Below are 12076 nucleotides of genomic sequence, written 5' to 3' on the forward strand. Positions count from 1 at the left end.
CATCTGTGCTCCTGCTGTGTGGAAGCTCCATTCCCCTTCAGATTTAGACCCGTGTGTGAGGGGGGAGGGATCGGTCAGGGAGTCACCTGCAAAAGATGAGCAGTAAGAAAACTGTGTCTGAATCAATCCCCAAATCAGCCTTCACCCAGGAATTACAAGTGGAGTGGTGATGGATGCTGTTTTATAAGAACCTGCGCTGTCAAGTCCCCTGAGGCCATCCAGAATAAGACTAGTGGCCTGTTCAGGTTAGAGGGCATAGAGGGCACACATGGGTCACAACACATTTCCAAAAATGTGCTAGAATTAGCACAGAAATAGATTGGCTTGCAAAGTCTTTGCTCTGTCACAGCCAGCAGGGTGTCAGCTTAGACTAGCACTACTGGAAAGTTTTGCATGGCCACTGCTGATCAAACAGGGTCCCAAGTCCCAGCTGCTGTCGTGTCCTTTCATTCCAAGCCAAAGGGTCAGCTAAACACCTGTCTCTGGCCAGTGATGTTCCAGAAAGGGCAAACACGGCTTCAAAGCCATCTCTCTCTCTCTCCTTCTCCCTCCCTCCCACCTTCTCTTCCTTGAGAGAAAGACCACAACACGCCAACATTCCTCTTTCCGAGCAGCCCTTGCATCTCTGTCATATTTCTGGTAGTAAACAAGTATAAAATCCCAGCAGCATAAGACCTGTTTGGATCTTACCAGGTGCTGAGAGGATGATGGGGAAGGCCTCCTGGTCAGAGGATATATGGCAGGCACCCCCAAACTACGGCCCCCCAGATGTTTTGGCCTACAACTCCCATCATCCCTAGCTAACAGGACCAGTGGTCAGGGAAGATGGGAATTGTAGTCCAAAACATCTGGAGAGCTGCAGTTTGGGGAGGCCTGATATATGGGCTCGACCCTTTGCATCTCTTGCTTGCCTGACAAGTGTGAACAGGTCATGAGTCCCTTCAAGCTGAGGGGGGTAGGGTGTCATGGCTGAGGGGCAGATTGCATGTCTTGCCCACAGGCTGTGTCCCAGTTGAGGGACCTTGGGTAGCAGCATGGCTGGTAGTTATTATTCTCCAGCAGTCGGAGGAGACAAAGCTGAGCCAGGCACCCAAAGCATTTGCAGCCTGAGGGAAGGGGCTTGTGCCCCAGTCCCTGGGCAGAGGGAGGGCTGTAGTTCCATTAAAAATTAAAAAAAGGACAACACTGATTGAGGAAATAAATCAAAGTGCTCTGCAGGATCCTGCCCGTTTCAAATGTGGGGAGCTAACAGCCACTGTGTCGTCCTGCTGCTTTATCTCCAAGCCCTTTTGGGATTGGCAGCTTCCATCCTCCTCAACCACAACCATTGTTGTTCCTGGGGGGCTTCGAGAGGTTGCTAGTGGTTGGATAGGAAGCTAAGGAGACATGAAAAGATGGTCCCACACTCACACATGACGGTGCCACATGCTTAGCTTGAACCCTGGTCTTCCAGGTCCTAGTCCAATACCCTAACCAGTACGCCACCACTTATGCTGCCTCCTCAGAAGCAAAGGTGAAAATAAGGTGCCTGGGCTAGTTAGGGGCATGGGCGCCTCCCCATACCACTCTCCAAATGCCCCGGTGGGGGCACCCTGAGGAGGAGCAACTGGGACATTTTTCAAGGATATCTGCCCAGGGAGGAATGGTAAAGAGGAAACCACCACCCAAAGCAGCAGTGGGAGAGGTGTGTGCATGTGTGCATGCTTGGCTCTGTGGTTCAGCACCTGCTTGGCATGCAGAAGGTCCTGGGTTCAATCCCTGGCAGCATCACCACTGAGGAACACCTGGGATGCCATGAGCTGCTGAGGGGAGCCTCTCTCTGTGCTTGGTGGACAAACAGCCTGAATCAGAACATAAGGCACTTTCTTACATTTGTATACTGCATTTCCCTCATCAAGGGTGGGGGCTCCCAGGTGGTCTCCCAGGTGGTCTCCCATACAAAACATTGACCAGGCTACTTGCAGGCTGCATAAGGCAGAATCTTAGGATCCCCATGGTCCCAATTTCCTCAGTCAATGTCCACAAACTTTATTTATCATAAGTTCAACAGGGAAGTTTATTATTTTTTAAAAGGCTCACTTAGCCACCCTAAGAGAAATACAGTGGTGCCTCGCAAGATGAATTTAATTCGTTTTGCGAAAAATTCGTCTAGCAAATCCCATAGGAATGCATTGGAATTTTTATTTTATTTTATTTTTGCCCATAGGAACGCATTAATTGAATTTCAATGCGTTCCTATGGGAAACCGCGATTTGCTAGACGAATTTTTCACAAAATGAATTCGTCTTGCGAGGCAACCTCCGATCGCAAAACCCATTCGTCTAGCGAAAAATTCGTCTAGCAGGGCATTCGTCTAGCGAGGTAGCACTGTACAAGATAAAACATTACCCAGCAAAGTGATTTATTTATTTTTATTATCTTATCAATATTTATCTTATTTATTTACCTATCTCATAAAACCTATATACCATGTGAATTGAAAGAAAAACCTCAACGTAGTTTACAAAAAGAATAAAACAATTATCCAAAAAAAAAACACAACAGTTGAAAACAGCCGTTTAAATGTTCAGATAATAATTAAAATATGTAATAAGCTAAAAATAGATTAAAATGTATGTAAACATGTGTAGGCTTTTCTAAAAAAAAACATTTCTAACAGGTGCTTAAAAGGGTATAGGGAAGGCAACTGCTTGGTGTCAATAGGCAGGGAGTTCCAAAGTGTGGGTTCTGCCACACTAAAAAATTGATTCTTCCCAAATGCAGAATGGGTATTGTGTGGCACCTGTACCATGGCCAGTTCTACAGATCAAAGTGGGTTGAGTTGTATAAAAATGTATATAAATATTGAATTAATGCAGCAATAATTTAAGATGTGGGGCTGAACAGTTTGCTAAGTTACTATTTAGCAAATGGATGCACACAGTCAAAATCATTAAAAAAATTGTACAGAGGTATAATGAAAGATTTGTAATCAGTCTAATAACAATATAAAATATTATGAAATTATTAGCAGTCAAAAAGCACGGGGGGCCCAATGAAAGGACGTCTGAGAGTAACAGCCATACTTTTAAGAGAGGCAGTCTGATCACATTCAGGACCACAAACAGCTTCTGACAAAGGCTGAGTCTTTGAGCTATTTTTAATTTGGCAAAATCTACACTGCCAACATGGGCTGCCACGCGTCTGGATTTCTCTGAACATTTCAACAATTCTCACCAGGTCACTGTTTACAAGGGCCGAATACCAACTGTGTCCGGGAAATTCCAGACATATGACAACCTTTGATCTACCTAATTTGCCTCTTGTTAGGAAGGGAGGTTGCCAGCTCCCACCAGGCAACTCATGGCCTCCTGACCCCCTCTGTTGCCCTGAAAATAATGTGAAGCAAAAAAGGAAACAATCTATCTCAGTATTGTCTACACTGACTAGTAGCAATGGTACTCCAGGGTTTCAAGAAAGGAGTCCTTTGCAACCCTACCTGGAGATGCTGCTGTGGATTGAACCTGGGACCTTCTGCATGAAAGAGAGGTGTTCTACCAGTGAGCTACATGGATGCTTCCCTGGTGAGGAGATGCAATCAGGAACCTTCCACAGATGGGCAGGTTGGTTAAAGAGAGTCCTTGCACATCTTCCTTGGATAGCAGTTCTTCTGAGCCAGCCCAGTGGGCACTTCACATATCTCCTGGGGGACAGAATGCAAAGCCCCTTTGATTAAGTTGCCCCAACAGGAGGGAGGAGCTGTGAGGTGGTTTGCAAGAGAATCCACCTTACATGGGCCTTGACCTTCCTGCCTGTGTCTGCTCTGCTCCTTCCAGATGGCTACCCACGAGAGGAGATCATCTACCGCTGGAGAAAGTACTCTATTGAAGTCTCTGACCAGCGAACTTGGAGGCTCTACCAGTTTGACTTCACAGGTCTGAGGAACACATCTGAGGTGCTCAGGACAGGTGCTGGTAAGACATTTGTCCCACAGGAGTTAGGCACATTGTAGGAGGTGGCTTTTTCACATGAAAAACAAGTGAATAGTTTGGAGACAGGAGGGCTGGGAGGGCAGGAGAAGGCGGGAGTGGAGGGTGTAGAGGCAGCCTCTCTCTGTGCCCCCCCCAGTTCTCTGACTGAGAGCCCCACAGAAGCTGTAGCTGCTTCCTTTTCTTTCCCCTGCTCCCAAAAGCAGGCACCAGGCTGTCCTTAGGGCACCACCACACCTTCCTTCAGAGCTTCCCCTCCACTCAGGCACAGGACCTCTTTGGGTTCTCTGGAGTTCTGTTTAATACGTCCAGTGCCCTGGAAGCCCCCTTGCAGTTCCTGAGCACATTACTGAGCACATTCAAAACTCCTACAAGCGAAATTGGAAAAGGAAATATTTATGCTAAAATCATGCATTGATTAATCCATACTCTTAATCCATTTATGATTGGCAGACTGCAAATGGGGATTTTTATTGCTTGGAGAAAGAAGGTTTTAATTGGAGCCATTCTCTCTGGCAGGCCTAAAAGAGAAGCGTTCCTTCTTCCTGGAAGATGGCTGCCTTAATCATGCATTTTCCCAGCTAGTTGAATTTGGTTGCTGGAGGCTGACCTCCGTGACTGAAAATTTTAAGAATGTCTCCAGTGTTGTCCAATATGTTGTAATATTTGGCTAAAAGAAACCAAGGTTATTCAGTTAATAAACTGAATTTTTTTTCTCCAAGGGGCAATTATCCACCTGGCCTTCCTTTCACAAAGCAATCAAGTACCCCTCCTCATATATGCACATATATGGCACATTGTAAGCACACATAGATCATCACACAGACCAGACTGTAGGGGGGGGGCAGGACTGAACTCTGGTCTTCCTCCTGGTCTCTTATTCTGGACCCTCATGTCAGCCACACCCAGAGTTCTCACAGACATGTTTCCTACAAAGTGGTGAGCAAAAGGATTTAGGAGCCAAGGAGGAAAATGGAGCAGGTGCAGCTCCAGTGGTGAAGGTAGTTCCAGACATTGTTGAGCATTGCTGCAGAAGCACAGCCTCCCCCTTGGGAAGGGACTATGTCTGGCAGAACACCTGCTTGGCATGCAGAAGATCCCAGTTTCAGTCTCATGCTTGGCATCTCCAGGTAGTGCTAAGAAACATTCACTGCCTGAAATCCTGAGGGGCCATTGCTGCCAGTAAGCATAGATCAGGCATGGGCAAACTTGGCCCTCCAGATGTTTTGGGACTACAACTCCCACCATCCCTAGCTAACAGGACCAGTGGGTCAGAGATGATGGGAATTGTAGCCCCAAAACATATTGAGGGCCAAGTTTGCCCATGCCTGGCATAGACAATACTAAGCTGGATGGACCAAGGGTCAGATTAGGTATTGGGCCATTTCCTGTGTTACGTCAACTGAAAATACAATTATCAGACCATGTGTGGTGTCTTTAGATGGCCTCTCAAGCCGGAAGCCGTGACTTCTGCAGCAGCCCAGCATAAAATCAAGGCATGCAGAGGTGGCAATGTGATTTGCAGAGTGGCCTGTTCTTCTGACCTGCCCGCCTCTCTGTGGCCTTCTCTAGGGGAGTACATAGTCATGACCGTCTCCTTTGACCTGAGCAGGCGGATGGGGTACTTTGCCATCCAGACCTACATCCCTTGTATCCTGACGGTGGTCCTTTCCTGGGTCTCCTTCTGGATCAAGAGAGACTCTACACCAGCCAGAACATCTCTGGGTAAGGAAGGCATTGCCCTCAGCTCTGGTTAACGCCTGCAGCACCAAAGTACAGTGGTTATCCCATCTCGGTGGGATGACTAAACCAGGCAGCATGGAGTGATGGAGCAAGAAGGGTAGTTCACTCAAAACTGAGAGGGAGGAAATTAAGCAAGCTGGAGGGAAGCTGAGGGAATTAGAGTGACTCTTGTGAGGAGGGGAAGACCCTTGCAGGGGAGGGCTGTGGCCCAAAGGCAAAGAGGTCCAACACCACTGGTGTTGTTGGCAGTTGTCTGTCTCAAGAGACAATGAATCATAGAATCATAGAGTTGGAAGAGACTGCAAGGGCCATCCAGTCCAACCCCCTGCCAAGCAGGAAACACCATCAAAGCATTCTTGACGTATGCCTGTCAAGCCTCTGCTTAAAGACCTCCAAAGAAGGAGACTCCACCACACTCCTTGGTAGCAAATTCACTGCCTAACAGCTCTTACTGTCAGGAAGTTCTTCCTAATGTTTAGGTGGAATCTTCTTTCTTGTAGTTTGAACCCATTGCTCCGTGTCCGCTTCTCTGGAGCAGCAGAAAACAACCTTCCTCCCTCCTCTATATGACATCCTTTTATATATTTGAACATGGCTATCATATCACCCCTTAACCTTCTCTTCTCCAGGCTAAACATACCCAGCTCCCTAAGCCGTTCCTCATAAGGCATCGTTTCCAGGCCTTTGACCATTTTGGTTGCCCTCTTCTGGACACGTTCCAGCTTGTCAGTATCCTTCTTGAACTGTGGTGCCCAGAACTGGACACAGTACTCCAGGTGAGGTCTGACCAGAGCAGAATACAGTGGAATATATCGTTAGGGGTGAAACTGCTGTGTTAGCAGCACCTCACCGGTGGTCCAAAGGAAAGGAAAGCTATATGTTTGGCACCAACTCAGCCACAGGAGTTGCCTGAAGGAGGCATACAAGGCGCAATACAACTGCCTTAGGGAATCCACTCCTGATTTGTGTATGTTTTACTCCTTAGCCTTTTCTTCTTCCAAATATGACCCACAAGGTAGCAGGTATGGATTGTTCATCAGGGTTTACTCTTGAAGCCTTTCTCATGAATGAGTATAGCTGCAAGGCAGTGGAGGTATAGAATCAAAGTTTTCCTTTTCTTAGATGGGCTACCTTCCCAGGTTGATGAGCCCCATCTGCTCCTCACTTCTACAGCATGTGCAGAAACTGCCTTCTTCAACTGCCAGTTGAAACCATTTTCCATGGTGTGCCCATTGTCACATTCTGACAGCTTCTAGGAGCCACAGTTGAGAGCTGAGTGCAGGGTGGGAACCAAAGGTGGACAAATGTCCCCAAAAGGAGCATAACTACCCCTCTCCTAAAACCCCACACATTCCATAAACTCAAGTGTAAATATGTATAATTAAACCATATTTCTTAAAGAGACTTCAACCTCCACTGTGTCTTGATTCTCAACAGAAACACATCTCTGGGTGAGCACCTGGAACCCCCTGGGATCTCATGCAGTGCTTGGCAGAGATTGGGGTTGCGTGCAACCTTTGCAACAATAATAATCTACTTGGTGATTGCGGGTGATGTTCCAGTTCCATGCACACCCTCTTTTGTGGGGCAGGTTTAGGGTACTTGGGGATCTTCTTGACCCAGCCCCAGGTCCTGTCATGGCATCTATGCAACTGGTAGTCACAGCTGGAGAAGACTAGGGGACAAGTTCTGGAGCTGGAGGTGAGGGATCTTTGAACAAAGGCAGAGCTCGTGGCTCCAGGCAGGCTATTTTTCCTACCAGAGAGTTGGTTCTTCCCCTGCCTCTGCACCCTTGTCTCTCTGCACTCCCTCCTGCCCTGCAACATGCCAAATTATTGTTCTGTGCATGATAGGATCTCTGGACGCCCCCTCCTTTGCCCACCAGGGGGGGAAATGCCAAGTTTCTTGTTCCTTGGGAGGAACAAACCCATCTCCACCGACAATTTCAACCATGGCCTAAAGCAGCTCCTTGTCTCAATCTCATTAGAATTCTCTGCATCCTGAGTCTTGTTTGGCTTTTAAGACAATTAAGGATGCTTTTCAAACATGGTATTTTAATGGCAAATATTTTGGGTGGGTGGGTGGGGGTGGGGGCCTAAATTAAACATAATCTAAAATGGGTGTGGATGGTGGGGGGGGAAGAGAATTAGGAAGAATATATATTTGATTTTATTAGTAGTAGCATTGAAAAACAAATCCATGAGGATTTCATACACCTCCACAGCAACTGTGCTGACCCCCCTTCCAGCCCCGTCCCCAGAAGCCTGTGAAGCCAAGCCCCAATGCCCACGGTCTCCCATGGCTCACTCACTCCACTTTGTGGCCATAGGCATGTTAGATCAGGCATCCCCAAACTTCAGCCCTCCAGATGTTTTGGACTACAATTCCCATCATCCCTGACCATTGGTCCTCTTAGCTAGGGATCATGGGAGTTGTAGGCCAAAACATCTGGAGGGCCGCAGTTTGGGGGTGCCTGTGTTAGATATAGTGCCAAAGGAAGATCTCTGATCTGACCCTTGTGTAGAAATAATTTTTCTTCAGCTCAAGAAATATTTTTTAAAGCTTTACTTGCAGAGCATGGTATTAAATATTACAAAGTAACAAAAAGATACATTGCAAAAAAAAACAAGCACTGAGTTTCATTCTTACAAACCTTGATCACGCTAATCCTAGGGTGAGGTTTTAAACGCCTTTACTAAAATGCAGTAAAGGTGGCAGGGACGCAGGTGGCGCTGTGGGTTAAACCACAGAGCCTAGGGCTTGCTGATCAGAAGGTCGGCGGTTTGAATCCCTGCGACGGGGTGAGCTCCCGTTGCTCAGTCCCAGCTCCTCCCAACCTAGCAGTTTGAAAGCACGTCAAAGTGCAAGTAGATAAATAGGGACCACTACAGCAGGAAGGTAAACGGCGTTTCCGTGTGCTGCTCTGGTTCGCCAGAAGCGGCTTTGTCATGCTGGCCACATGACCTGGAAGCTGTACGCCGGCTCCCTCGGCCAATAATGTGAGATGAGCGCGCAACCCCAGAGTCAGTCACGACTGGACCTAATGGTCAGGGGTCCCATTACCTTTACCTTTACTAAAATGTAGCTTTCTGCTAAAGTCAACATACTGTGTTTCTATTCTTTCCTGCATGCTGGTAGCAGCCTACCTGCATCTTTGTGTTGCAGTGGCCTCATTTACATATATACAGGTGGCAACCATTTTGGGGGGGTGTTCTGTTCCTGGCCCCCACGCACGTTGGTGGAGTGCTTATAAGCATTACACCCTGTTCCTCTCCCGTTCTGCCCTCTTGCAGGTCCAAAAGGCAATTGCGCATCAGTTGGATGTGCCTAAAATGGCCACCACTTGTACACATACAGGGAAGTACTCAAATTACAGCTTGTCTGTTGAGTGGCAAACCTAATACAGTGGAACCTCATGTTACATGCCGTCCTCCTTACGAATGCTTCAGGTAACCCAGAAGTAGATGCCCCTTGTTGCGAACTTTTTCCTGGGATGTGAGCAGAAGTTGCGCGCCAGTGCCGCGGCAGCAGCAGGAGGCCCCATTAGTGAAAGCGCGCCTTAGGTTAAGAATGGTTTTGGGTTAAGAACAGACCTCCAGAACAAATTAAGTTTGTAAATGGAGGTACCACTGTATTCCTGATCTAGTCACAAGGCTTAGTCACTAGGTAGCCCACCACACCAAGTGGAAAAATTACTAGCTATATGCCTAGAGCTTCTTTTACAACAACTTGAATACAATGCAATTAAATACAACATTTTATATGCAATTAAACTTATACCTTCAACAAGGCGTCCAGCAACTTCACCCAGGTGTTCTCCTATTCCCAGGAATCACCACCGTGCTCACCATGACTACCTTGAGCACCATCTCCCGCAAGCACCTGCCCCGGGTCTCGTACATCACTGCCATGGACCTCTTTGTCTCAGTGTGCTTCATCTTCGTCTTTGCAGCCCTCATGGAGTATGCCACCCTCAACTACCTGGCAGGAAACAAGAAGCCAACACAGCATAGCAGCAGGAAGCCCAGACTGGTGAGATGGATGGTGAGGTGACACTGCCTGGCAGAGCTTGGTGCCTCACCCAGGGTCCCTCCAAAGGATCCAGGCAAGGGAAGGTGCCAGCAGAGGGAGGACTCTGATGAGGGACCCCTCCAGGGTGGCATTTTGCTGCAGCCGGTATGTTTTCTGCAACATGCTCTTGATGCAATAAATAGCACATAATGGTGGATTTATTCTGCCTTATCAGTAGCTCTGTGGTACTACCCTGATGCTACCACGTTATTGCTGTCCAGAGGGAAAAGCCAGAGAAAAATAAACCAGAGCATTTTGTAGTATAACAGAGTTATGAGGTTTCAAGCAGCAAATTAAGGGAGATGTGATGACTGGAAGTGAAGCATTGTGACTGCCCTGAAGCTTTTTGCAGCTGCAAATAGTATTCTATTGTGCTCTTGATGTTTTTGGGGTGTGCAACCACCCCAATGGCATCAACAGCACAAAGTCATCAGGAATTTGCATTAAAAATGATGTGGGGTGAGGTGGGGGGCTCCTCACTCCAGATGATCCTTTGGGGACTGCAAATCTTGTCCCAGAAAGCAGTTGGGCTAATTGGGTGGGGAGGGCATCAAGCTGGTCTGTTCCCCCTCTGAAAGTTGTGCCAGAGGGATAGAGAAAAGGACATCCCTGAGCTGTGCCTGCTGGCACCTTCCAAGCCAGCACTTGATTGCCAGTTCTAGAAGGTTGAGCAGGAGGGGGGGAGCCCCTGTGCCCCTTCTCTGCTTCTCTCATTTGCTCCTTCTCCTTCTCCAGGCAGCCAGTCATGCCCACCTGGTGATGCCCTCCTACACTGCCATCAACATCAACAGCCTGGTGCACTGGCCCCCTGAAGTCGAGGGCAACAGTGAAGAGGTGGAGAGCGAAGACCTGGAGCCCCCCTGCTTGGAAGGGAAGGAGTGTCAGAGGTTCTTCTGCTGCATTGAGGACTGTCAGAAGGGCACCTGGCGGGAGGGCAGAATCCGCATCCACATTTCCCGTCTGGACTCCTACTCCCGGGTTTTCTTCCCCACAGCCTTCCTGCTGTTCAACATTGTGTACTGGATTGCTTATCTCTATCTCTGAGTTGTCTCCATTAAAAGGTCTGCACAAAAGGAGGACTTTGAAGTTCGCCTCTCCTTTCCTCCTCACTTGCCAAAGCTAGGATTGCAGGGTGCAGCTGCCAGCCAAGAGGAGGGACTGCCCCCCCTCCAGTCTGAAGAAAGAGTTGCTGCCCCTGGAGACTGTAAGGCTTCCCTCTTGACCCATGTTGGCTAGGACAAATAGGGGTTTGGGGTTGCTGCAGTGGCCAGGGAGGCTTTCTATGTAGACCTGACACATTTAAAATGCTTTTGTCTGTAATATTCAGTTGAGAAAAAGCATTGGTGTCCCCTCACTCACCCTACTGCATATCCTCTGAATTCCATCACCACTCCCCCCCCTGTAGTTTATTACAATGGCTGTTCTCTGTCTCCATGGCCAGAGGCTGAACAGCTCTAAATTCCAGTTGCTGAAAATCACAAAGGCGAGAGGGCTCTGGTGCTCAGGTCCTGCTGGCAAGCTCCTTCCCTTTTGAGAAATCTGGCTGGCTACTGTGAGAAGAGGATACTACCCTAAGGTGGGCCATTGGCTTGATCCCCTAGGGATCATCTTATGTGTGGGATGTTTAAAAGGTTGTCAAACCAACAATTCATGTTTTGCTAGAGAGGCACATAATAGGAGCTGAAGCTCACAGAGTTTTCCTGTAATCTTGCTAGAGAGAACTCTGTGAGAGATGCTCCCACTGTGCCCTGACAGGGGGAGGGTGTAGCTGTATATATTCTCCTGCCTGCCTTGGCAGACTCTCCTTATTCTCTGTCATCTCTTTCTGCTGTGTCAGCAATGTGAGAACATCTGCCAAGTCTGAGCCATTTTAAGCTAGACACCATTTTAAGCTAGACTTAAGTATGTCTTTGTAACTGAATTACCATTTAAAGCCTGCCTGAACAAAGCTGCTGTATCTGTTACACTTCAACAAGTATTCTCAGTGAGTAAATGTTATTTTTACCTTTTACAAGACTGTTTGTGTGATTATTGTTTTAAGAGGGAGTAAAGGGGGAAACTCCAGGAAAATCCAGTCTGCCTTAAAGCATCCTGGATTAGTTGAATGAAAAGGCTAAAATTAGCCTAAGAGACCATTTTAAGCTGCAATGGGATAACACTGCTGAACTCACAAACATGAGGGAGGAGGGATAATATCTAATAAATATATCATCTCCTAGCATCTATTCACATCCCAATATTATGTTCTTGTTTATTGTTGTTGATTAGTCGTTTAGTCATGTCCAACTCTTCAT

General features: G+C 47.5%; 1 protein-coding gene across 1 annotated transcript in view; it reads left to right on the forward strand.

Moving 5' to 3' along the window:
• The window catches only part of LOC118083602 (gamma-aminobutyric acid receptor subunit gamma-4), a 35149-nt gene extending 23391 nt beyond the window's left edge, over positions 1 to 11758 (forward strand). Inside the window, exons 6-9 of the mRNA XM_060270566.1 lie at positions 3816 to 3953; positions 5541 to 5693; positions 9541 to 9743; positions 10518 to 11758. Of these exons, the coding sequence (XP_060126549.1) occupies positions 3816 to 3953; positions 5541 to 5693; positions 9541 to 9743; positions 10518 to 10826 (803 nt within the window). The 3' untranslated portion in view covers positions 10827 to 11758. The remainder of the gene's footprint in view (positions 1 to 3815; positions 3954 to 5540; positions 5694 to 9540; positions 9744 to 10517) is intronic.
• Positions 11759 to 12076: the final 318 nt, after the last annotated feature.

Source organism: Zootoca vivipara, chromosome Z (assembly GCF_963506605.1).
Source record: "Zootoca vivipara chromosome Z, rZooViv1.1, whole genome shotgun sequence".
NCBI lineage: Eukaryota > Metazoa > Chordata > Lepidosauria > Squamata > Lacertidae > Zootoca > Zootoca vivipara.